This window comes from Musa acuminata, chromosome BXJ2-5, assembly GCF_036884655.1.
Source record: "Musa acuminata AAA Group cultivar baxijiao chromosome BXJ2-5, Cavendish_Baxijiao_AAA, whole genome shotgun sequence".
Classification (NCBI taxonomy): domain Eukaryota; kingdom Viridiplantae; phylum Streptophyta; class Magnoliopsida; order Zingiberales; family Musaceae; genus Musa; species Musa acuminata.
This window is the reverse complement of record NC_088342.1, coordinates 5,910,071-5,937,573: the sequence shown is the minus strand read 5'-3', so window position 1 is coordinate 5,937,573 and position 27,503 is coordinate 5,910,071. Positions and strand designations below refer to the sequence as shown.

The 27,503-nt window shown below is 39.5% G+C and overlaps 2 protein-coding genes and 1 pseudogene across 4 annotated transcripts; 2 read left to right on the top strand and 1 right to left on the bottom strand.

Moving 5' to 3' along the window:
• The first annotated feature begins 214 nt into the window (after window positions 1-214).
• LOC135612226 (alpha-amylase isozyme 3D-like) lies at window positions 215-5,835 on the top strand (annotated as a pseudogene).
• On the top strand, window positions 1,836-11,836 carry LOC135612235 (S-formylglutathione hydrolase-like). Of its 3 annotated transcripts, none has more exons than XM_065108267.1 (10): window positions 1,836-2,553; window positions 6,010-6,137; window positions 6,295-6,399; window positions 8,427-8,492; window positions 8,610-8,690; window positions 9,422-9,481; window positions 10,582-10,778; window positions 10,875-10,973; window positions 11,086-11,151; window positions 11,458-11,836. In XM_065108267.1, exons 6-10 carry the CDS (start codon window positions 9,466-9,468, stop codon window positions 11,638-11,640), a joined length of 561 nt encoding a protein of 186 aa, XP_064964339.1. In that variant the 5' UTR covers window positions 1,836-2,553; window positions 6,010-6,137; window positions 6,295-6,399; window positions 8,427-8,492; window positions 8,610-8,690; window positions 9,422-9,465; the 3' UTR covers window positions 11,641-11,836. The 3 variants fall into 3 exon arrangements, with proteins under 3 accessions (XP_064964339.1, XP_064964338.1, XP_064964340.1); XM_065108266.1 differs by having other exon boundaries at window positions 5,992-6,137; XM_065108268.1 differs by lacking the exons at window positions 6,010-6,137; window positions 6,295-6,399.
• A 3,453-nt stretch (window positions 11,837-15,289) lies between these two features.
• Window positions 15,290-16,236, bottom strand: LOC135612232 (probable calcium-binding protein CML17). The gene has a single exon (XM_065108261.1). The coding sequence runs from the start codon at window positions 16,140-16,142 to the stop codon at window positions 15,465-15,467; it is 678 nt and encodes a 225-aa protein (XP_064964333.1). The 5' UTR covers window positions 16,143-16,236; the 3' UTR covers window positions 15,290-15,464.
• Between the last annotated feature and the right edge of the window lie 11,267 nt (window positions 16,237-27,503).

Sequence of the window (27,503 nt, the reverse complement as noted above, 5' to 3'; positions counted from 1 at the left end):
TTATTTGGTCAGATTGATTTGAACATCAATTATACGATGTGCATTTTCGAATATATATATATATATATATATATATATATATTATACACGATCATGTGAACATGAACCAGATCAGATGGCTAAAAATGAATGTCAAGATTCATGATGGTCCCAGGTCGACGTGGCCGCGATAAGTTCAACTTAAATAAACGAGATGGTAGGGGAAGCGCACCGACCAACCCGTCTGTTCTCTCTCCGTTTCATCCTTCTCTTCCTCCTCTGTCCCCTTCGGCCGGAGCAGAGCGGAACGAGGACAAGAAGATGACGCCGGATATAGGTTTCTTGATCTTTATCTTGATCCTTTAGTTCTCTCATTTCTATTTAGAAGGATCGTTAGTATCATCCATGGTTTTATCGTTTCTCTTTCGCCGAGTTTTTGATTGCGAATGGTTATTTTCTAGCTCTATCACTTCTCTTTCGAAGGATCATTAAATCCATCTATGGTTCTATCGTTCCTCTTTTCCCGATTCTTTAATGACGAACGGTTGTTTTCTAGCTTTATCATTTCTCTTTCGAAGGATCGTTAGATCGATCTATGGTTCTATCGTTCCTCTTTTGCCGATTCTTTGATCGCGAACGATTGTTTTATGATGGAACCCTACTTCCACAAGATCCCGATAAGGTCCGGTAGTTTTCCCTTGTGATGCAGGGTTTCTTGACCTCTCTCCCTCTTGTCTATGCATGTTTCATTCGAGGGATCGTTATCTATGGATTGAGATCTTTGATGATCTATGGATCGATCGGTCCTCTTTTGGCGATCATACAGAAAGGATGATCTACGTTTCGATGAGATCTCGGAAACCTTTCGTTTTAGTCGACGTATACTTCTTTCCTGGAAAAACCGTGGATTAGTCGGCATATTGGTTATCTTTGATGGCTGAGGGATTATTCAGACCCTCTTCTGAAACAACCTTAGTTTATGAAGATTTTGGTAACCCTCACCGTTTAAGTCTATGGATCTTTCTTTAGTGGGCTCATTCGGAATTGAAACCAAGCTAAACAAATATTTATGAGATTTAGATGTTTGCATATATGTACTATATTGGTTGTTGGACAGAATTTTCTGAACAAAACTTCAATCTTTTCTAAGAATAAGATATGAGACAGAGGTATCTTTTGTCCTTTTTCACCTTCAGAAAAATTATTCTCTCACGTAGGTTCTCGATACTTAACGACCCCTCTCTTTCATATTCAATAATACTCAAAATATAAACTATGTTAAATCAATTATCTCAAGTTAAATTGACGATGGATCAAAAAAACAAGTATCACAGTGCCAGGAATTTTCTTCCGGACATTATTCCTTACATGCATACCATAAATTTATATCCTACACCCATTGCGTCTCGGATTTTGGATAGGCTAAAATAGAAGAGAACAAAAATAACTACTTGTGACACCCTTATTATGTAGAACTCTCGCTGTTCAACCATAAACAAATAGCTCGATCGATTTGACCAACTCGACGCGGTTGAACCCAAAGGAGAACCCAAAGGATCTGGTGACACCAAATCCCAGACCGGTCGATTCGGGCTGCCTTTGGGTCGGAGCACCGACTCGAACAGACCGAGCTCAGTCTCTGACGAGCCCAAATCCGAGTAGATTTGGGCTACCTATGCGTCCGAGCTCCGGTTTGAACGGACCGATCTCACGAATCGGTTCGCACAATATAAATAATCCTCCAGACGGGGAGACACCCACTTCCCCGAAGCCCCGACGTAGCGTAGCCCTTGCTCTCGCTTGCTCCTTGCTTTGGGGATCGCCCCTGTGGTCTCCGGCCGCTCGTCCTCCTTGCACGTTGAGGTACGTTGCCTTCTCTTAAACCTTAAATAGCTCTGTAATTCATTTTTCGTATTAAGGCTTGTCTTTGATTTGTTGACCGACTCGGCCTAGGGTTTTTTTGTTGTCCATTGTTATAATTATGTTAAGTTTTCGATTCATGCGATCAAAATCGATCGATTAGTGAAGGAAGCGCTGGATGGTTTTATTTGATCTCACACCAATTATTCGGCACCCTAGGAAACAGTTCTCTTAGGGTTTTTGGCTCCGGAGAGATTTGAATCTCTTTCTGAACTATATAGCGACTTTTGCTTGTCATTTTAGCAACTTGATCGGTTGAAATAGCAAGGTCTTCAAATTCCTAAAGACAACGGCAATGTGGGGAACTGCCAAGAGGCGGCTTCAATGGGAAAGTACTATTTGCTCGCATTCTTCTGTCATAGTTGAAGTTTTACTTGTATCATACCAAAAGGTGAGATTTATTTTCTTTCTGGGAAAAAAGGTAGATCATTGACTATGTTATTGCAACCATCAAAGCTTTGCGAAAGAGAGAGAAGGGGTCGTTGCGTGTGGGCGACGAGGTAAGTAGGGTTTCGCCGATCGGCCAACCGAGCGCCAGAGAATCCGAGAAGCCATCCTTCATCGCTTGCGCCAGATCACGGTCGATCATGGGGAGAGGCAGGTTCAAGGCCAAGCCCACCGGCCGCAGGAACTTCTCCACGCCCGAAGAGATGGGTATTTTTCTCTGATCTGCCTCTGTTTCGGATACCTAGGGTTTTATGGTTGTTTCTCGTTCCCATTCTCGGATCTTCGTTTTACTTTAGTTTCTCGTATGTTGTTGGTTTCTCCTCCATCTGATGTAGCGTGGGCGGATCACGTCACGGGGTTATTTGTGATCTGTGTGGATCTTACACTTCCCTTGGATGGTACGCAGTGTATCCAGGAAAACATTGCCGTAGCTTGAACATGCCGTCGATTAGTACTCGGCTGATTAGCTGTTTGCTGATATTAGAATAATTGTGGGAACGCTTTCGTTCTTGCGGAGTGGTTGGGGATGGGCTTATCAACCAGGCTTTTCACATACCGATGTAGCGTAGCCCCGTGTTTTAGAAACCCCGAGATATGGTTTTAGTGTTTTAGTTGATCCAAGTGGGCCAGCAACCTCGTACGAGTTCATTGAAGGGTGAATAACATACTTGTATAGTTAAAATGCTGTGCTATTTTTAGCTTTTCAATTTTTTCACTTGAAGCAGGATTGCTTTTCTCATCAAATGACTGAAAGATCTGTTCCACACCTTCGTTATTTTATCATTTGTTGTTTTCCTTTTAGCGATGTATTTATAAAAATTATTTGCTACCAGTAATATTGTGGTACAACTTCATGCTTTATATCTTTATATCCTAGCATGTACTAAGAAGCACTAGCTGTATACCGATCTGCAGCTGTTATTTTGTTGATGATATTTATGCATCACTTACAAGTAATAATCACAACTTTGACCTGACTATTTTGATATGTTGTAGTTAAGAGCATAAAAAATTAGCTTGTTAAGGCTGACCTTCCTGAATTGGTAGTCCAAATTATTAATTTAGAGGCCAATGGTTCCCTCTTTTCTCGAGAGCCAAAGGAATCATTTGTAAAGCAAGAAATGACTAGGAGAAATTCATATCTTATCAATGTTACTATGTGATGCAAATAGTTGTGGATTTTTGGCCCACAAATCATCTAGTGTCGACCAAAAGAAAAATAACTCATATCTTTACGTCACGTAGAGATGCATGCATTTGAAATTTGGCTTTCAGATGCATGCATTTGAAATTTGGCTTTCAGATGCATGCATTCAATTCTAACACTCATTTGGCTTTCAGATGCATGCATTCAATTCTAACACTCAAAAGAAGAGACTATGATTAATTATACTAATTGTAAACCAAAGAAAGGAAATACTCTGATTATTGCGAAGAATTTGCATTTATTCGAAATTATTTTAAGAGGAGATGTTAGTGTATTGTTGGGACTGGTGTCCACACATGATCTGTAGGGACGACACACAGTACTCCGACGGCACCGGCAACCTCGACACCGGCGAGGGCTTCGCGGCGGCTCCCAACATCGACCACCTCAACACGCAGGTCCAGCGTGAGCTCACGGACTGGCTGAACTGGCTCAAGACTGACATCGACTTCGACGGGTGGAGGCTCAACTTTGCCAAGGGTTACTCAAGCATCGCCAAGATCTACGTCGAACAGACACAGCCAAACTTCGTGGTGGCTGAGATCTGGAGTTCATTAGCTTACGGAAACGATGGGAAGCCAGCATACGATCAGAACGGCAACCGCCGAGGGCTGGTTAATTGGGTTCAGCAGGTCGGAGGCCCAGCGACGACCTTCGATTTCACTACAAAGGGAATACTACAAGTTGCCGTGGAAGGTAAATTGTGGAGGATGCGTGATCCCCAAGGGAAGGCGCCCGCGCCCATCATGATGCGGTAGTGGCCAGAGAAGGCTGTCACCTTCGTCGACAACCACGATACCGGTTCGACGCAAAGGTTGTGGCCTTTTCCTTACTGATAAGGTCATGCAAGGCTACGCTTATATACTCACGCATCCGGGAGGCCCTTCCATCGTAAGTATGCTTCTGCCTAACATTCGATTCAAATAGTTTTATAGCCTGACGATTATATATTCGTGTGTGCAGTTCTACGATCACATGTTCGACTAGGGATTGAAGGAGAAGATAACTCGGTTGGCTGAAACCAGAACTCGGAGTTACGGACGACGAGTTGCAAGTCGGAGACCGAGCTGTAGCGGCTCGGGCAAGGGGCTAGCAGAGACGTGACTCGGGCGTCGGATGTGGCCGAGATGTGAGTCAAGAATAAATCTGAAGCATGCATGCATGCATTTGAAATCATCTCTAGTGTCGACCAAAAGAAAAATAACTCATATCTTTACGTCACGTAAATATGCATGCATGCATTTGAAATTTGGCTTTCAGATGCATGCATTCAATTCTAACACTCAAAAGAAGAGACTATGATTAATCATACCAATTGTAAAAAAAAAAAAAAGGCAATATTCGAAATTATTTTAAGAGGAGATGTTAGTGTATTGTTGGAATAAGCTAACACTAATCTTCGTTAACGAATCAAAAGGGAAGCTTTACATAAGTACGTACTACTACTCAACCATGCATGCATGCATAAGGTTTATTGACACCATGCAATATACTAATCGTTTGACTTGAGAGAAAAAAGGGGAGGGATTAAATAACATGGTTTATGTCTCCTCGCATATGGCCTCCTCATCGACGCCGATGATCAAAGTAATAATGCATCTCAATATCACGTTCGATTTCTCCATTATTGACTGCACCAAAACTCAAACATTATGAATCTTATCTATACCTCTCTCTTACAACTCATGCTTCATCGTATATACACAACTTAATTTGTCTCAGACCCAATTTCCCAGTCAATCTTCTCTATTTCTCTAAAGAAAGTACTCATCTCAGAATCAATAGGTTGGGGCGGACAAATCACAAGATGAAAAGGAGTTGTCAGCAAAGATACTCGACTGCATATATTATTTTATCATGAAACCATGGAAAGGCACAGGAGAAACGTGCATGTAACAACATCTGAGAGGAGCACAAAATAACAACTCGGTTGGCTGAAACCAGAACACGAAATGGAATTCATTCGGGTAGCGCTCTCAACATTCTGGCCTCTGATGCTGACCTCTACATGGCAATGATCGATGGGAAGATATTGACAAAGCTAGGCTCAAGATACGACGTGGGGAATCTCGTTCCTTCCAACTTCCACGTCGTTGCCTCTGGCAATGACTACTGCGTGTGGGAGAAGAGATGAAGACGATGATGATGAATCATGGAAGACACTTTTCGCTTTTCTTTCGTTAACGTTTCTCATGTGTGTTGTAAGAAAAAAATATCGTGTTCCCACATGTACATTTATCCGTCCTGCTTGAGAAAAGTTATAGAAATGCTATTTTATATAATTTGGTGGTTTAATGATTCGCTTACTGCACAGCTGACTTGTGTTGACCAGCAACCTGTTGTTTAATTTTTATGGTAAAACCTGTAGATGAGTTGGCCACAGTACATATTAGTTCTAGATGATTATTGATTATGTTATTTTCTTCTGCTGAGTGCAGCTTTTTTCAATTATTCAGTGTTCTGAGCACATTCTGAAATTGTGAAGACGTCTTGTTCCATTGTCGTAGTATAAAATCTTTCAGCATACAATGTCTAGTTCTACAAAATATGTTGATCCTGCGTTTCAGGGAGTTGGACACAAAGTGTATCCTTATAAGAAATGTTATAAAATGCACCATGTGGGCAAGTTATTGTCACTATTGGTTGCCCAAATTTTTTAGCTGTTCTTTTACTCTTCAAATTGTTTTTCTTTGTAGTATCTTTTGTTTTTTTAATGTGAGCATTTACTTAACACCACATAGCATAGAGGAACAGAAATATGGCGTATTGAGAACTTTCAACCAGTGCCTATACCAAAGTCTGATTATGGTAAATTCTACTCTGGAGATTCATACATAATTTTACAGGTAATTTTTGTTATCTTCTCATTATTTTTCTTTCTTTGCCTGAGAACTGTTGCTTTGTTCTTCACATGTACAAGTTACGGTTTCTAGAACTTATACAAAATTCACTCGTATTTTCTGACTGCTAATTTGAACTTTTCAACTAAAGAATTTATATTATCATAGATCATTATTTTTAGTTCGTAAAATAGAGTCAATTCGGTGTTAATATTTTAATTACATTTGTAAATAATTTTTTAATATAGAGCACTGTTAAGTTTTTTTTTTAATTTGTTAACTTGGAAATTATTTTATCTCAAAAAGAAATTTTTAAGTTTCAACCGAACAAAAAAATTCTGTTATCTTTTTTTTTTTGTTTTTTTGTTTGGATAGGTTTATTGGCATGATTTTGATAGGAAATGACTCTCCTATCTGGGAATTATCCAATTTAAAGAGGAGAATATGCCTCCAAGGGGAGAACGAAGAAAAAGAAGGAAGAAACAGAGATCACCATCAAACTAAATTAACTTTGTTGCATAAAAGGGAAAATAACAACCAAGCATGATCTCTTGGTTTACGTCCTCTGATATATGTTCACTAAGAGGTTGTATGGGAGAAAACTTTGTCATCAACCAACATTGAAAATAGAGTCCTCTGGGACTCTTCAAATATGGCTCATGGCTGGATTTGTCTAACCTATTTTATAATCATATTTGATTTATACACCGAATAAACTCAAATCAGGACTCTACATTCTAATATAGCTACAAAGAAAATTGATGAAATTATATACAATAAGAATAGAAAGATAAAGTCTAAATCTACTACCACTAGGTTTGAGTGAAGAGCCTTGATCAGTGTTCTCCTTGCCTGAATCGACTGTAACAGTTTGAGTAAGGATTGCTCCACTCTTATTCCAACTGGGATTGAGTTGTCTACTACTTTTCAAAGCTAAAGAGTCCTCCCTTGTGCTAATCCATAGGAATCATTCTTTGACTGAGATACTGTTTACCAACCAGGACCAAGCTCATATCAATATATATAGGCTTTTTTTAGCTGAATTTTTTGAATTGACCAGGAGCAGGGTGCACCAATCTGTAGAAGGGTGCACCAATTTGGGAAGTTAGTTCACTAGTTTGGGATATGATGATGGATTGTTGTTATTTCTTGGTGGAAAATGAAGTCTTTAATTAATCATAATGATCTTTGAAGAGATACATGCTGGTTCTTGGTTGTAAGGTTATTTTGTGACCATTAATTGGGATGCATTATCAATTGTGAAGGTGATTAACTATGAGACAGTCACAAGGATGTGACCTATTTCTCATATTGCATTGTTCATCTGGAAAAAAGGATTTAAAATTAAGTATGATTATGTAATTGTCGGTATAGTTTGTTGGATCATTAGTATCACAACTCCTTGAGCCTTTTCATGTGGGTCACCATGTATTGAGATGGCTTATTTTGTGCTACGAGATGGTATATTTTGAAAAATAATGAATTCTGTGTTAGATATGAATTTGTTGGGCATTGACAAGGTTATTATATCTTGAGTTGGGAAGATTGTAACACCCTAATGGTTCAGTGATGTTGGTTCTTCTTGTGGTTACTATGACTAGTTGGGCTTACTACTAATAACTTGAGCATTTAGAACCATTTGGTTGAGACCTGTCCTTTCCAAATTAATGTGCGAGTAGGTCTATCAGGTCTTGTCAATAGTTGTTCTCTTTGTTATGTTTAATTCATCATCTCGTCTACTTTGTTTGGCAATTTTTCAAGCTAAATCAGAAGCGTGGAATTATTTGATATTTTAGCTCTCTTTTTAAAACTGCATTAGATGTCTTCACATGGTGTATAAAAATGTAATCTTTTAAATAAATTGAAATGTTGCTCGACAATGAAAACTTGGTGTATTTCAGAAGTGAAGTTGTTTTAGCTCTGATCTCTCAAGAATCATCCATAATGGCTAACTACAAATGTGCTTGACGACTCTACACCTTGATTGCTGCTATCTGTTTCATATTTTTTATGTGGTGAGTTGCTTGTTTCAGACAACTGGCAAAGGTGGCACCTACCTTTATGACATTCACTTCTGGATCGGAAAAGAGTCAAGCCAAGTATGCTAATTATGCTCAATGATACTGTAAAACGATTTGTGTTTTTATTTTGAGGGCCAAGCAATAAGATACATGTTCAAACTTCAAATTACTTATTTTCCTTATAAATGATCACAGGATGAAGCTGGGACTGCAGCAATCAAGACTGTTTTTATGATAACAAAGGAGTTAGAAACTTGGAGATAAATCTGTTAAAAGGTAGAAACTATTTTTATGTTTTAATACACTAGCTATTTCTGTGCCCATTGAGAGAGGACAATATGGCTTTAGGATTCTTGGTGGTGAACTTAATTGATGTACATGGTAAGAAAGGATTTATGAAATTGATTGGTAGGCTAGTCCCTTACTGCTTTTGCTTTAAAGCACAAGCTTTTGCAAACATATGATTTATTTCAAGTTTTAAAGTAAAATTATGCATCTGGTGGCATCTGTATCCTCCTATTTATTAGATGGCCACCTAGTTAGGATAATAAAATATTTGAACTTATTTGTTGCACCAATTTGGTTGTTTCTTAGAACTAACCTGTATACTAAAAGATTAGCCCATGTTGTGTGATTCTCATTATCATACTGCACAAGACATGAGATGGGATAAAAGTGATGTGCTACATGTATGAAACCAAGAGGAGTAGCTGTTGCAGATAAAATATAACAATTTTCTGAAATGCATTTCTTATATTTGCAGTCAATATGTGAAAAGGATATCATAGGGATCTTAAAGAGACTACACCAGCATATGGTGTCAGATTGCAGTTCAATATACAGTTTCCTCAAACAGCATTTGCCTAGTTTGACATGTTGAAAAAATCATTTTATTCATATATGAAGTGATTATTGCCACTATAAGATTTAATTTATTATTATACAGATTCTTTGTTCTTCTGTGGATGTTTGTGGTTTATAATTGCTGAGGTGCTTATCTTTCATAGGTTGAACCTGCCTCATTTAAAACAAAATTTCAGCCTCATTTGGTATGGACGCTGGAACAGGTTTGAACATTTTTTCTCATTTAATAAAACATGGAAATTTTAGCCTATTCAATGAATATGTTAGTATCAGTAAAACTGAGAAAAACTTGCAAAGATGATACATTTGCTCATAAGTAATTGTTGTTTATTTATAGGAGATTCTTTTAATATTACATCACAAATTTACAATGGCAAGGAACAATCCTTTCTGATTTTCCAACCATTAACTGTTTGCTTCATGGATGTTTCATGTTGAGCTCTGTTGTGGGCAATGTTATTAGCTTCGCTTATTGTTTCCAATAAAGTCATATTTGATCATCATCTCTCTCCTTGCAATTATAATGTGATTCTATCCTTCTTGTTACAATTGCAATGCGAGTTAACTTACTTGATTTCTTTCCCATACATTATATGTCTTCCTTGGATATGTTTAAAACCTTTTCTGAAGTTTTTCTATTATTTTCAGGCAATTGCTTTTACCTATAATTGTAAAAAATTTTAACAAATGCAATCATTCATTGACTATTCTACGAGACATAAATGAATTTACTACTTTCTCATATATTTTTTCTTCTGATCTATCATCGACTGTCACACTTTACTGTTGCCTTTGTATATTTTAACCATGGTCTGCAGTACCGGATTGTACCACCCGGTATGGGTGGTACGTACCGGTCCGACAGGCTTCCGGTACGCGGACCGCCTGTTACCGGTCCGGCACTGTAGCAGCACTGTAGCAGACACTGTAGCGAGCCCAGGTCGAAACTCTGGTATGGTACGGTACGGTACGGTATTGCGGACCTTGGTTAAGATATCTATTTAACTCCTTGGGGGCAATATTTCCTTGAATTTTTATACATTTCAACCTCAGTGGGTACCAGTTGAAACTTCAAATCCTGACATAAACTTTGGAACTTACTGCAATCATATGTTTGATAAATAAGGAAAATTTATGCTTCCTTGGTATACTGGAACACTGAACTTTCAGTAAGACACGGGTTGATATTGAGAAATGCTTAGTATTTGCTCAATTTCTCACCGAGTAACAATTACTACACAAACATTCTGAAACAAGTATATTTATCGATTTTTGTGTGCCTTATATTTCATTCCATTGTTAGGTGCTGGATTTTATCTAAATGCTAAGGAAGAGAAGTGGAAAAATTGGCGTATGTATGACTATGTCGTTAAGGAGCTACCAAAAGTCCTCAGTGAAAATTTTGAACAACTTGATACATCAAGGGCATCAATTTCTGGGCATTCAATGGGTGGCCATGGTGCGCTGACCATTTACTTGAAAAACCTTGAAAAATATAAGGTATTCTGTGGACTTGATACTCAACTCAAGAATAAGTAGAATACTTGATTTGATTTTTCAACATTCATCATTCTCATTATTTGATACTTTGTTCAGGCAGTTTCTGCTTTTGCACCTATCACCAATCCCACAAACTGCCCATGGGGCCAGAAGGCCTTTTCAAACTATTTGGGCAGCGATAAATCTGACTGGCAGGTGAGATCCCTGCAATAGACCCCTCGGTTGATTTTATAACTTTGAGAATGTTAACAGTGTATTCCTTCTTTTTCTGATTTCGGGTTTTAAGCGCCTTTCTAATTCCTCTCAGGAATATGATGCCACCTTGTTAATTGAAAAGTGCAGCAAAATTTCGACTCCTATATTAATTGACCAGGTATTTATAGTATTTTGATTGTTTTTGAGTGTTTGCTATCTGTACCAATTGTTGCTTTTCTTTTTCTATTGAGTTGTACAGGTATTCATGATTAATATGTTTACAGTAAATATGTGTTCAGATCGTTAATGTAATTAGAACATGTAATTGCCAGTAATCAACTGCTGTCAACTCTTGGAACATGATTCTATCTAGAAGATAGTGATCTCAAACCTTGATAACAAATTCTCGGAAGCTTATAGACTATGCCATCGGTCATATTGTATGTCTTAGACCAATGACCGAAAACTATGCTTTGCTGGACAGGGAGAGGATGACAAGTTCCTTCACGATCAGCTGTTGCCCCACAACTTCGAGGATGCCTGCAAGGGTGCAAATGCCCCGCTGGTGCTTCGGATGCAACCTGGCTATGACCATTCCTACTACTTCATTTCGACCTTCATCGACGATCACATCCACCACCATGCCAAAGCTCTTAAATGTGCTTGAGTCCGTGGTCGCAAAATAGACTTCATGCCATGGGATCTCAGGATGCGGCAGATGTGTAGAATTCACTTGTAGAAGTACTCTTACAACTATTTCAATGCTCTTGTTCCAACTGTGAACCAGATATTTGACTGCCTTCTGGTCACAACTCAGTAAGTCTGACCTTCTTCTATTTCCATATCATCCGCATATTAATCTCTCTCGGCCTCGTCTTCCTTCTAAATCTTAAACATCAACGAAGTCGAGAACTGGTTGATGTTTACTTGATCAGGGAGCGAAGGGAACATTAAGGTAAGCCCATTCATTTTCTTTGGACATGTCTGCCATAGTCTCATATCACTTTGTCATCAGAACTTGTTCCCAAGTTCTAAAAAACCAACTTGATTCTTGCTCTTTGGACATGTCTTCTATACCAACACCATCTGTATTCTCAGTCAATCAAGGTTTTGGCATCTTAGCTGAGGTCTCATTTGCTCCTCAGTGGAATGAGAGATCATGCTAAGTCTGTAGGGTGGCATTAGCTACATGATTACTTCGAAGGGATGCCATGAGAGAAGGATGCCTCAGCCTCAGCCTCAGCCTCAGCACTAAGAGAGTGAAACACTGTGCCATGTGAAACTCCATTTGCCTGATGATGATGCCGGAGGAAGCTTTCCCATTGGCGTCCAGGGGTTTGTGGTCGTGAACCGGACCGGTCTTCTCCTCTGTTGATGACGTCGAACCCGGTCAATTAAATCCCGCTACTCAGCCCGAACCAAACCCGGCTCAAACTTAAGGCGTTAATTTAACCAAATCGGACCCCCATCGCTCCGCCCTTTCTCCCCGTCCTTCACTACTTCCGCCCTTTCCTCTCGTCTCTGCCGCTTCTTAATTCACGGAGGAACGCCTAGGGTTCCGCCCCGACATCGCTCCCCTCGCCACCCCGCCATGGAGCCGCGGCTGCAGCACCCCAAGAACGGCCTCTTCTTCTCTGATCTCTTCGACTTTGGTGTAATTATCTTCCCCCTTCTTGGTTCAAATTCGGGTACCAATGATGACGTGTATATGATTAGAATTTTTTAAAGAAGCAGTTAAATCTATGTTGAACCATTTGCAATTAACCTTGATTTCTATGTATACAATCTGGCATGCGATATTAGGCAATTTAATTTCTAACATCCTTGGACGCATGTTCTTTTGTTGTATATACCTTTGAAATTGCGATCATGTAAATAGAAATATGTGAACTTTGTTACCGAGGATGAGTAATATATCCTGATATAAATGATTGGTGCATTTAAAAATGCCATGAGATAAAAGATTCCTGTGAAGTAGAATGCATTGTGGCCCTCTTTTGCTTTTGGGACTCCAAAGCATGTGATCGTCCTTCTACAAAGCTTTCTTGCAGTCCATTTTAAGTTCAGTCGAAGCATCCTGAGCTGGAGATGAAGTGAGTCATGGCATACTCATAAGTGAATCTACATGATTTTGGAAGAGGATGGTGAAACTTGTACTTCCAAGTTACATGTTCCAAACATATTACTGATACTTGAATACTTGCAACATATTAATCATTTTTTTAATCTGTTTTGAAATGATTGATATTGTTAGAGATATCTAGAAATGATACTTCATATATTACGAACCCGAAATTGCGTCCCTTGAAACTCAAACATTGTATTCCTGACAACCGTCTCAAAGGAGCTTAGTTCTTTTGATGCATCCCTGAATAGTTCTAGTGTCCTTAATAGTCCAAACATAATATCACCCAAATTGCACTTAACTATTTTGATATAATTCAAACATGAAGCATGAGTTGGATAAATATCACTGTTTTAGGCATGACAGGATGTGCCTCATCTTCGCATTATCGTAGAGTTCTGCAACTTGGAACAACATTTTGGTAGTTATGATAGTTGGATTTTCTTGTCAAAGATATCATACAGTTTGTGCCTACTCATTGCAGGTAGCCAAGTTCTACTTAATCATTTGGCTAATTGTAGCTATTTTTCATGTTTCTTTTGCAGGCCAATGATCGGCAAAAGAAAAAACGGTTGAAGGGAATACAAGCAGATGAGGAAGGAGATGCAATATTTGGAGGACTTCTTGACAAGTGGTTCTGCAGAAAATGAGTCAGAATATATAAGAAAAAGGTATTCTTGGCAAACCTAAAGTTGCTCCACACTACATAATATGCATGTCTTCTAATTTCTCCATATATATATGCAAAGCATTTTTTTCCCCCTTGTATCATCCTCTGCTATTTATTAACTGATGTCCAGTTTCTAATGTTGATCGTCATAAGTTCACTGATTTGAGCTAAATTGCCAGAGGTAAATATGCTGATTTTGAAAAAACTACATCAACCCCATGCTTGTTAATATAATTAGCAAAAGTAGTTGATGGAAACAAGAATTTAGGACCATGAACGTAGGCCTATTTTCCCCTAGAATGGTTTATGAAAAGATGCAAAAGCCACAGAAAACAGCGAGATGCCTCTAGAATTTCGAATACATGGTGTTAGTGTCGGTTTCTTGTGAATCTTTTGCAAATTAAATATTGAATTAATGATGAGGATGCAAATTTTAAAACTAATCCAGAAAATTTTATATATTGATGAGGATGCATGGGAGTAGCTATAGGTAGTAGTTTTACTTGTAAAAAAACACAGGAAGATGCTCACTTACATCGCTATCCGATAAGAATTGTTGTGGCTTTCTTGTCCAGAGAAGCAAAATTCCAGAAGCACAATCCTTCCAAGTCTCAGATTCCTTGGGTAACTGCAGAAGAAATAGATCAGCCACCGCAAACTGATGAACCTATTACAACCCGGCACGAGGGAGATAATGCTGTCCAACAAAGAATAAAAAGATCAATGAAGGGTGTTAATCAGAATTTTGAACCTGCTCTCAACTCTGCTACAAGCCGGTTTTGGATGTCTACCGATCGGTCTAGTTTACCGGACGGTACACCATCTCAAGCTCCTCCATTTGCATGAGTTGAAGAGGACCCAAACCGTCTCTTCCATTTTGGACAATGATTTAAAAGAATTTGGTGCCTGCGAGCTGTGTCATCTGACCCTCGGGACTCTTATTGGTTGGAGCAGGTTCCGTGCTCACTTTCTGAAGCTTTGGGCAAAAGCTGCACAGAGTTGTCTACATGTGCCAAGAGAGATCATATTAAAGGTGCTCGAGAAGAATCTTAATTGTATATTCGCTATGTCTACACACTGTTCTATTTGAAACGGCTCCTGCAAAGATTAACATACGGTACGATGAACATTGGCCCGTTGCAGGAGTTGTGCCTTAATAATGTTTAGATGTGATTTAATACTTTGTTGCAGGAATCATGTGGAAGCCCAAAGTCTCTTCCTTGCAGTATTATTAAGATCCTGTCACATTCGTTTGAACCGGACATTCATCTATGTGCCTTCATGAGACGGTGTTTGAGGTTGCAAGGTTTCTTCCTCGCAGTGTCTGCGCTAGAAGATGTCGACAACAGGGACAAGTGTTGGCCTTCATGTGCCCCTCTTGCCTCTGCCCTTCGAGATCACAGCATTCACGGTACCCTTCGATGCTCTTCTTTCTCGTTCACTGCCCTCTCAACATTCGCTGCCTAATCTCACTCGTTCTTGCTTTCTGCTTCGTCAATATCTCGGTTTGGCATCAAAACATTTAGTCGAACACATTTTTATCTTCTTTTTCTTTTTTTTTGGGGGGGAAGCAGTTTAATTGATCGGAACCAACCATTTCTTTTTACATGTTACAAAAATTTGGCACCAAAACCCTCCCGCCCACAACTATTGATTTCTTCACCCATGAACGCCGTCCGTATCTGGTTCGGCGGCGTCAGTGACACATCTGGCCGTCCATCATGCGGACGAAATCATCGAAGCCGACGAAGCCGTCGCCGTCGGTGTCGACGCCGCCAATCATCCGGCGGCAGTCGTCGAGCGTGCAGCCGCCGTCGCCCAGCGTGGCGAACACGCCCAGAAGCTCCTCCGCCGAGATCTTCCCGTCCCCGTCCGCGTCGAACACCGCGAAGGCGTCCCGCAGCTCGGCCTCCCCGCCGCGCCCCCCGCCCAGCAACGCCCCGAGCGCGCCGAACTCGTCCAGGCTGATGCACCCGTCCCCGTCGCGGTCCACCTCCGCCACCATGGATGCCACCTCCTCCGCAGTGGGCGGGTCCGGGACGAGCCGCCGCAGTACCGCCTCCAGCTCCCGCTTCGTGATCTTGCCGTCCCCGTCGCAGTCGAACACGTTGAAGAGGTCGAGCCAGGAGGCCTCGTCAGGGAGGAAGACGACAGGCGCCTTTCCATGGCCCGGCGGGAGGACGGATCTTGGCGTAGCTTGGCGGGCAGAGACGGCCGAATACTCCTCCTCGGAAGAGGAAGAAGCAGAAAAAGAAGAGTTGGAAGCGAAGGAGGCGTCCGCCCGAGCGACGGAGCGCCTGCTCTTCTTCTTCTCGTTCTTCGAGGAGGAGCTCCTCTTCAAGGAGCTCAACAAAGAATCCACGCTGAGCTTCATCTTGCTAAGAGATCGGGGGAGTAGATAGAACGATGGACTGAATAAAGGGGCAGCTGAGGGAGGAGTTTAAAGAAGAAGGAGGAGAGAGAAGACTCGGGGGGCGCAGTGAGCTTCGAGGAAGCTTCGCGGGCGGAAATGGGGCTCTGCTTTCGGGCATTGATGTGACAGATGATGGGACGAGACGAAGAGTTGTTGTTTTGCTTTTGGACTTTTGCCTCTGATTCGTGGTGCTTCGCGTGCATGGCATGCATGTATGCATCTCCACACATCGGGCAAGATGAATCCAACCGGATCTTGTGTTGGGTGCGTCCAGATCTACCCATGTTGGGTTCTCTGTCTTCCTGCACAACCGATGCTGTGGGTACGACTGTCTCGACCTTGGCGGGCCCCAACTCCATGTGTTACTGCGGCTGGGTGGTATTGAGTTGTCAGTGGGCGTCCCATGTGGTTGTGTGATGTGGTCGCCCACAGCGTTGCCACTTTCCAGGAAGCGGTGCCGGTGGGCCATACCTCGTGGTCTCGTTCCCCGCCGTTTCAACCTCCCTTTCAAACCCGATCAAGTAAGACCGTAAATGTCAAGAATCCAAGTATTCGAAACTATCCGACCCACCATTATGATCATTGTCTTCCATCAATCGAAGCTCGATACGTAAAATCTAATCAATTTAGATATGACAATTGACATGCCGTGCGAATATAAATATTTTCTACACAGTAGTAGACGGTGGCAATACACACTTAGGGTTTCCTTCATTTGCTTCTCGGTATTGTTGTTTTACATCTTTATGTCCTGATCAAGATATCAACAGTTTGATCCATCCCGAGTACGTAAAATTATCAGTATGATCTTTGAGCTGGAGCATGTTAATCCAAGATCTGATTGAGGGGGCATAGGTCTCATTCTCCTAGGTGGAGACTAAAGATTACTCATTTAATTGTCCGTCGAGTACCTATACATAGGTCAGAATCGGGAGGAAGATTCCCAACTCGATCCCTCCGATGCTTGGGTTAGAGATGAGAGAGTTAAAACGTGTGTATGAGGTCCAACCCCTAGTATTATCCCTGAGTGTGACTTTTATACATGTTGTCATGACGTATGTAGCTATTAATGATCGACGGTGTCTCCGTACGTAAGTGTTTAATGGCCGTTGTCATCATAGGTGGTCAGCTTGTATGCTGGAACGCAAGTGTAGTCTAATCTGTCTGATCCTACTTCATTCAGCATTGCTCTGCGCCTCTAGAGTAGCTCAGGATGGGGCTGCGTAGATAGGTGGCCAGCTTGTATGCTGGGATGTTGGCATGGTCTGATTTGTCCAGTCCTATTTTCATTCAGTTCTGCCCTGCGCCTCTGGACCAGCTTAGGACGACGTCGCTTTGTTTGGATGAAAAGCGACTATAGCGTTTATATTCGATGTATCGACTTAGCTCGGTGTGTCAGGTTGGCTTCGGAACGCATGCTAGATCCATTATGACAGTCGACATATATATGGATCGGATGCCAGAATATATTATATCAGTTATCATTCGCAATACACACATACGATGCTCTCCTCGTACGTTCGACGCTGTCAGTACATGAGCAGATGGGACGAGAGTTCCTGGCAGCTTCCTACCTCTCTTCCTCGTGGGTTTCTGCGGAATCTGCACCTGCACCTGCGTACTCCTATGAATCCAAGCAGAAGAAACAAGAGGAACAGGTCGATCGCTCTTGTATACTGCACCAGCATCAGTGTCAGGATCCAACCTCATGGCTTCCTCATCCATGGAACGATCAGTCGCCTGCAGTCACAAAAGCTAGAAGACAGCAGTAGTTTCTGTACCATATTGTCACCTATCTCTTGTCAGCACCTTGTAAGGAGATTCTCTACGTGGAATGAATGTTTTTCATGCTACAGGTTACTGCAATATGTATCTGCAGGAACCGCTGTCTAGTGTTGGAGGACGCTGATGGAGAATTCAGGGACAAGCCAAAGTGAATACAGTTTCTCGTGATGTCTTCAGTGTCAAGGTGGTACAAATACAGTTTAATTCGCTCGATCCTCATGCTGGTATAATAGGTTATGAATAGTTGGAGAGATGGAAAGTGGCAATGTAAAATCTATGGATTGATTACTAAATGAAAAAGATGAATATTTTTTTGTTGTTGTTGTTGATAGGAAGAAGGGATAGAATTATTAAATAAAGAAAAAGTATGACAAAGTTAAATCTTCTATTTTTTTCTTAAAATATTTTATAATTTCATAAACTTTATATATTTTATGATCCATACAAGATTTATATGGTCTCCAAACATATATTACGTTAATTGTATTCAAAATAAATTATTCTCTTTCAATGAACTCCTTCAATAACAAATGGCTAATTTGACTTCTCATTTCATAGATATTTAATTTATTTTTCTTTTTGATACAATGAATCTCTCTCTTGATGTAATGAATATTTCTTTTGATGAAATTAATCTTTTTATAATACTTGAACTAGTTTAATTCCAACATTCTTCCCCTTTAAACTTGTTTATCTAACATGCCAAATTTTTTTCGAAGTTGTTGAAATATTTTAAATTTGAAAGATTTTGTATGTATATCGATCACTTGTTCACTTGTCTTGACATGATGTAGATCTACTTCTTTATTTTTAATATGATCACTTATAAAATAAAATCTTGTATCGATATGCTTCAATCTTTTATGGTAAACTAGATTTTTAGCTAAGGCAATAGTTAATTTGTTATCAATATAAATCTTGGTTGACTTCTCCTATGACATATGAAGTTTTTGAAGTAATTTTCTTTATCAGATTGCATGACAAATATAAGAATATACTGTTATATTCTACTTCACAACTTGATATAGCAACGATTAATTGCTTTTTTGAAGACCAAGTAAATATAGCTTCATCAAAATAAAATACAAATCCAGTTGTACTTTTTCGATTATCGTAACTTCCGACTCAATCACTTGAATTTCCTTAGTTTACTTGGTGTCATATTCAATAGGTGTATCTGTAGGGTGACAATCTTCCATAGATAACTTATTTAGAACCTCATTTGCATAATTTTTTTGTGCGATAAAAACTCCTTCATTGTCTTGTATAACATCGATACCGAGAAAATAAGTCATTAAGTCTAAGTCAATCATCTCAAATTCCTTCTTCATGGAGTGTTTAAAATTTTTAATCATAGAGCTACTATTATTTGAAAATATTAAATTATCTACATATAAGCATATAAACAAGATATCTCCATCAGAGTTGGATTTCGTATAGAGAGCATGTTTATGTGAACATTTAGAAAAATCATTTAGAATAAAATAAGTTTCTATCTAAGAATTACATGCTCGTGGGACTTATTTAAGCCCATAAAGAGCTCTCTTTAACTTGTATACTTTGTCTTCTTGTTCATGAATAATAAAACTAGGAGGTTGTTAAATATATACCTCTTCTTCAAGAACTCTATTAAGAAATACTGATTTGACATTCATTTGTAAAATTTTTCATTTCATTTGAACTGCTAGGGAGATAAATAATATTACTATCTCTAGTCGAACAACTAGTGCAAATACTTCTTCATAGTCGATCCTATATTGTTGTTTGTATCCCTTTACAACCAATTGGGTCTTATATTTCTCCACCTTCCTTTTTATATTTTTTTTTGTTTTAAAGATCCACTTAACACCGATCGCTCAATGGTCTTCTGGAAGTGTAGTAAGCTCTCATGTTTCATTTTTGTTAATAGCATGAATCTCCTCATTTATAACTTGTCATCATTTTTCTTCTATACCAGCTTCTTCAAAGGTATTAATGGATCATATTCTATAAAAATATAAAATAAAAAAGTTTATTATTATTAGTATCAATCCTTCAAGTCACATCATATAGCTAATAAATCGATCTTGTACTTCTTATAATCGGACTTCTTGAATCATGTGACCTAGCTAATCTAGGTGATAATTATATCATCATCTTTTGAAGTTATAGCTTTCTTATGTTGCTCATCACTTTTTTGGTTCCAAATCTGTTGCTCATCAAACTCAATATCTCTTGAGTTTATAGCCAATAAAATTCTTTGCATAACCTAGCAAAATTTATTTCTGACTTTTATTCTCTAATTTTATTCTCTTTTCTTTTAGTATCTTAGCAAATGCAACACTTCCAAAAATACTTAAATGATCGACTCTTGGTTTCTGCAAGCTCCATAGTTTTTCTCGTGTAAAATTACTAATTTATCTTATAGGAAACTTATTAAGCAAATAAACTGCATAAGCAACAACATCACCCTAAGAATTTTTCTTTCCTTTAACTTGCATCATACCATATTAAATATAATCCTATTTTTTCTTTCTAAGATACTCTTTTGTTGAGGTATATATGACATGAAGAATTGATGTAAAATCTCATATTTCTACGAAAACTTTCAAATTTATTTGATATATATTCACCACACCTATCTGTTCTTAAACATTTAATCTTACAACCACTTTGTTTTCTAACCAAATTCTTAAATTCTTTGAATTTGCTTAAAACTTCTTTCTTTTCTTTTAACATGCAAACCCAGGTTTTGATACTATGATCATCGGAGGTAAGAAAATATTTGCCTCCAAGTGATACTAGACCGATAGGACCACAAACATTTGAGTGCATGAGATCAAGTCAATGTCATACTCTTTTTGTTCTTCTAACTTTGAAATGCTTTCTTTCTTGTTTACCCATGACACATACTTCATATAATTTTGATGGGCAATTAATTCTTAGCATTCTTATCATTATATTATACTTATCTAGAAGTTTCAAAGCCTCAAAATTTAAGGGAGCATAATTAAGATGTAGAAATGTCCTCAATATCAATTTTAAAATAATTTGACCGATAAAAAATACATAAATATAGAGGAAATATTTTGTTTTTTTTTATCATTTTTACTTGTGAGATTAATTTTTTATTCTCATGATAAATAGAAAGAGCTATATCTTTTATCTCGATATCATAACTTTTTTCAAGTAATTTTTTCAAGCTTAGAATATTATATTTCATATCTGGAATATAATAAACATCTAAAATGCATAATATTTTACCATTATTTAATCCAAGAAAATTTTTACCCCTTATTGGTCTCTAAAACATATTACCAAATATAATATTCACGAAAGAACTTATATATATTTCTGAAAATAACTCCTTGATGTCACATGTGATTCGAGGCTCTTGTATCTAGATACCATGTTTGATCCGCTTTCAAATTATTAGAAATCATTAGCAAAATTTTATTTTCATTCTTTTCTTCCTCAATAAAATTTATCTTATCACTTTGATTATTAGAATTATAATAACTAATGTACATACCTTTTGCAAACATAGGATTGTATTTTAGACCTTTTATAATTTCTACCACATCCACGGCCTCGGCCACCTCCTCGACCATAACTTCAGCCTCTTTGGTTAGAATTTTCTCTATTACTTCCATTGTTTGAAGATTCTTGATTAGTCTGATTTCTATCTCCTCTTCCTCTTTGTCCACATCATCTTCCTTTTTAAGAATTTGATTCACCTTTATTTTCAAGAGTAAGCTTGGTTTATAGTGCTTGCTCCATAGTTTTATATTCTCCTCTTTTTGTAATCTTTTGTTCATAAACTTGAAGGAAACTCATAAGTTGTTCTAAAGATATTTTCTAAATCTTTATATTCTTCAACTGCAATAGTAATAAAATCAAATTTTGGATCTAGAGATCTTAGTATTTTTCTATTGCTTTTTTATCACTTATTTGTTCACCATTTCATCTTTATATCACTTTTTTTTTTATCTTTATATCATTTAAAAATTAATCAAAATAGTTTCAAAAGTATCTTATTGTAATTTTTCAAACTTGACTCGTAAAACTCCTAGACAATGTTTATTTACCTTATCAATACCACCAAATGCTTTTTAAAGCATTTCCCAAGCTTTCTTTGAAGTATTTACTAGAGTAATAATCTCGAACATTATATCATTAAGCTCTCGGTAGATCATGAACAAGACCTTTTTCTCTTTCTTCCTTTATCTTTGAGTTGTTTTCTAGCTTTTGCATTCATTGCTCGTGCCGGACTTGGTTCAACAGATTCATCTTTTAGAAGAATCTTCATTTATATACACTATATGTCATAATTTTTTTTTGCCAATATGGAGATTTGGAGTTGGATAATAGTTGGGGAAGAGGCCATAGCTTAACTTATGCTTTGATACCAAGTATGGAACTTGATAGAAAGAAGAGATAGAGTTATTAAACAAAGGAGGAGTACAAGATTAAATCTTTTATATTTCTCTTAAAATTTTTTATAATTTCAGAAACTTTATATGTTTTATGACCCAATAAGGTTTATATACTCGCTATACATTACATTAATTGTATTCAAAATGAGTTATTTTCTTTGAAGAAATCTCTTCAAGAACCAATAGTCAATTTGGCTTCTACTTCCATAAACATTTAATATATATATTTTTGATGCAATGAATCTATCTCTTGATACAATGAATCTTTCTTTTGATGAAATTAACCTTTCTTTTTATACTTGAATAAGTTTAATTCCAACACTTTTCACTTACATTATTCTCTTAGGCTTCTCATGAGTAGGAGATGCGGAAGAGGTTCTCAATCTTCTTTCCTTTGGTCTTGAAAGCCATTTCCTCCGATTAACCATCTATCGTCCCCAACAAAGGCTTTCATTACCTTACTTTTGGCCTCTATTGGCTCCCTTATATCGCTCACGGAGCCATAGCCATACTCTCCATCTCTTCGTTCAAAAGAAAGAGTTTTCCGAGTATCGTCTCTCGTTCGGGAATCGTCGATCCACGTATCAATGATAAACAATTCAATGAATAATTAGAGGTACTCAGAAAGTCTAAAAGCGGAAAAGTGGGGGAAGAACGAAAGTTGTGTTGTGTACGCAACAGCTGCGTCTGTAAAGAGTTTTGAGCGAATAGGAGACTGTCATTTGCCAACATGCACGCAACCTACGTAGCAACAACGGGCACGCACGGAAGCACGAGAAGTGAGGAAAGTACAGAAAGACTACGTATATCCATACGTCTGTCTATCATTTTGGGAGTAATCACAGACGGAAAAAGAATACGAAAGGAAATGGGCTGAACCTTCTCTTTGACTACTCAACATTTCAAGGCCCACTCGATCCGGTTTTGCCGGAGGACCCAATGTGGTGCTATGGTTTGAGAATTTGAGCTCCGATGAATCTATCTCATCTGGATGAAGTCTCGACATCGATCGAGATATCCTTTTACAAGAGAGCAATCATAGTGTATCAGACTACTCTCACCGATTCCATATACATAGTCTTCCCTTGTCAAGCAAAAAGGTCACCTTTCAATTCATGCTTTGATCGTGTAAAGGAGCAATCTTATCGTTTCTCCAGCTTTTGGATCTCTACAAACGGAGCAACCTTGAGTTGCATTTGGGATCTTTTAAATCAATATTGGATTTGGATCCGCATTTGTACTCTATGCTAAGTCGTATACTAAAGATTATTACTTGCTTACCTTCTTTAGCGTTTACTCCTTTGAAAATGATATGTGACGTATCTTTGTTGCCTATTGTCATATCTACACCACTCGTCGAGGCATAATGGACCCCATCAGTGGATTCGGTATGGATCTCATGTTGCCTATCCTTCTCTCGAGTGTGGCATAAACAGGTATGTTTACTATGTTGTCACATGCCCACTCGTAAGCTTTTCTCTTCTAGAGATTGTTCTAAATAAAGCTTACATAAAGCTTTGGTAACACCTTTGAGAGTCGATCATCTCACATTGTGTAACGCAAACTGATCTTTGCTGCAATTTCTTGCTTTTAGTGTAATAGCTGTGTTTGATTTGGAGTCAAAATAAGAGCTTGTGAATGAGTTTTCCACCTCTCATAAAGTTCGTATATCGATACACACTGGTAGAATATTTCTTGGTGTTGTTTTCATTTTCCTCGAACTATTACTACCTCATGAAATACGGCAAACTTGGTTGAGTTGTTTTAGTCATCTTTTAGACTATTATTTTGGCTAAAAACGAAAGAGAACGTATTGGTAAAAACAATCATAGATGTGTGACGCAATTAATGATCAAACCCAATGTCACATAGCACTGTTGTTTTCCATTTCGATAAATGAAATCCGAAGCATTCGTTTCTACTTTTCACCATATGTGGGTTTCCATTGTTGAAGACCAAAACACGATGCTTCCGATGTAGATTCACAGGTCGTAGAAGGTCGACGTGCTGCCAATTGAGACTCCACTCATGAGGTCGCAAGAGACAAAAGTCACGTCGTCAATCATCCTTCATGTCATGGTGGGTTTTTGACCTCCGCAACACCTCCAAAAAAGAGAGGGCAACACCGGAGGACATGGCCTTCCCGAGACCTACAATGAGGCAGACAGATAGAGAGTCGACGTGAGGGGTTTAGCCATCCATCCATTGTTCTCGGTGCAAGGTGGACGCCATGATATGATACGATCTAGTGCTGTAGTCATTAATGGAGCAATGGGGCTACCATCTGCATGCCATTGATTCCATGGCCACGATTAGTGCCAAGAATGGAGCTCCTCCTCCTCCCTGGTTGTCGCTCCCACTTGCATGTCATGCATACCGCAGAAGAGGCATTCGAGAGGCCAAAGATTGGAGCTTAGAACTCCTCTCTGAGTATAATATATCTTACCGAGTTGGGTTGTCCATGAGCTAATAAATGTGCAGGTGCTGAAGAAGACTATTACCACATGATGACTCAAGTAAGACTGGTGTAGAATTATTCTAATCCAAAATGATCCCAAGTAAAGAAGACTATATGTTTGATCTGCAGGTGCCATCAAAGCCATATGTGTGAGCCCCATGGTTCAGTCGGCATTAAATGAACTAGCCCATCTTGTCCCACTTTTATCTATCACATTTAGGGATGGTGGGGCACTTGCATGCATCCACCTCCAAGCCTTGACATCCTTTACTTTCCCTAAAGTAATTGCCACAATGTGCATAAATAGTTGATCTTTGCTGGTTAATGATTGCTCAACTGTTGGAGAGAGAGAGAGAGAGAGAGTGAGAGAGAGAGGGACACCATCTTTGTATATATTATATATATCCTTTTGCAGGGAGCCCTACAAGCTTTGGAATACTCTATGTTGCATTCATATAGTATCCATGCTGAGTGAGGGGACAGCTGCTTGTGCTTCAATAGTGGCAACATGTTCACTGAGAGTTACATGAGAGCGGATCAGATGGAGAACCTTGCATGAAGTAGCCAGTTTCAGGTTGGCATGCAAAACAACAAGTGTGGAATGCATGTCATGTGCATGTTGATGAATGGTAAATCTTCAAAGAAAACGCCAATTTTATGAATGGTAAATCTTCTTGAACTACTTATGGACCACCACGTTGATGGACCTCTCCAGAAAAGAAGTAACAGAGTCACTCTATCTTCTAAAGTTCCCTTCTTTTAAGACCCCCTGCAGAGCACTGCTTTTCTCTCTTCTTGCGAGAGGGGTTCACTTGGGGACCCATCGGCTGCAAGTGAAGAAGCCAACTCCACGTGAAATGAATGGCATGTGGCTTCGCTAAGTACAACCATATCTATATGGAATTAAGAGAGAAAAGGTCGAGCGAACGTAAATCGGTACTAATTTTGTTCAAACCATTCAAGTCAAAATCGATTCTAATCATTAGTGTAGCTCATTACCGTAAGTATCTTTCGTCTCGAATGAAGCTGATAGACATGTTTGATGGGAGCGAATGATCTTTTACCCTAATGCCGTCTAAGATGGCTTTCCGTGAGGAATATGTGTAGAGGAGCGAGGAAAATTGAGGCGCAAAGCATCAAGATTAACTTTGAGTTGCACCAAGCTAAGCTCCTGAAGCAATCGAGTGAGAACGAGGACAAGAGGAAGAAGACAACCAAGTTGAGGGGAAGAAGGACCACGAGCCCAAAGCGAAGGAAGCTGAAACCAGGAGTGAAGGTAAGAGATAGGCGAAGATACACGTGCAGCGCAGGTCGAGGAACGTACGGCACAAAAAATATTACCCTCCCTATACGCCGTACGTACTCACGTACATGTCTCGCTTTCTCTCTCACACAACACGTAGTAGGAGAAATCGAAGCTTCCTACGTACATGGTAGGGAGAGAGAAGGGAAAAGACATGTGGACCAGTAGCAGTAAGCTTGGTATGCAGCAGCTGCGCCCAGCGAAGCGTGGGATGGGATGGGATGGGAGAGAGATGGTGGTGAATCGACGATGACTTGTCAGATGTCACTTCATACACCTCAAATCATAAGACTGTAAGCGATGGGCTGCGACGCTCCCGCCTTCTCTTCCGTCGCTCATGCCATCTTCACGCATGCGCAGCGAGTTGAGTTGCTCCATCACGACGCACGGGAGGAGAGCGAGACCATGGCTTCATCGAGTTAGGCCACGGTCAAGGCGTGCATGGCATGGCCAGGGCCGCTGCTGCCGCTGTCCCCGCCTGCGCCAGTCCCCGTAACTATAGTAGACATTGATGTGCATCGGCCCCGACGCCAAGCACGATGCCGAGCTCCCCCAGTAAGCCCCAGTCTTTTCCCCCCTCTCTCTCTCTCTCTCTCCCTCTCTCCTCACCTACCTGCCTAAACTCCTACTGGATTCAGTGTGGACAATAACTGCTACAGTGACCGCTGAGAAGAGTTCAGACTTGGAACAAGGTTTCAAGGACAGATGCCGTGGGATAGCATACAAGTGTGCCACTGGTTTCGCTTGGAGCAGTTTTGTCACGTTGTGGCATTAGGGTTGATAGCTAGAAAGGAGTGGTTTACTTGTACTCATGAGAGATCCGACATGGTCCATCAGATGTTGCAATCAGGCATGGCGCGGAGCATTCGAGCAAGGGGAGTGTATACGATCGAAGACATCCAACATTGCAGTGCTCGGGGTTGAGAATATCTCTGAACCGTAGGGTGCTGTGGGGGCAATGCTCGATGTGGACCTCTCGATGGAAAGGTTCCCCAAATATTTCAGTGAGGGGATGCGCTTCGTAAGGGACGAGTAATCGACCCCCATCTTGGTGTTGTTTGGTGGCTAATCTGGGACTACGTCTTGGTCAGATGAATCAGCCACCGGAGCTACATGCTTTGGATACCGAGTGGATTGTAATCAGTACGTGGAAATGTTGTGGTGATGATGAGGTAAATGGAATAGTAATAGGGAGAAGAAGGAAGAGATAAAGGGATGGGTAACCTTTTAACAGCCTCTTGTCGCATCATTAGGTCATGCCTTCCTATCATATGTAATAATGCAGGAGGTGTCAGTCCTGTTATTGCACTTACCAACCCCGGTCAGTCTCATTTTCCCTTCTCAGAACATGTCTGCATCCG

Bases quoted from the DNA above. Each gene is read 5' to 3' on its own strand.
- LOC135612232 (XM_065108261.1), bottom strand. From the start codon at position 16,142: ATGAAGCTCAGCGTGGATTCTTTGTTGAGCTCCTTGAAGAGGAGCTCC.
- LOC135612235 (XM_065108268.1), top strand. The intron at 10,779-10,874 runs GTATTCTGTGGA...TACTTTGTTCAG, and splicing joins AAAACCTTGAAAAATATAAG to GCAGTTTCTGCTTTTGCACC. The intron at 11,152-11,457 runs GTATTTATAGTA...TTTGCTGGACAG, and splicing joins CTCCTATATTAATTGACCAG to GGAGAGGATGACAAGTTCCT.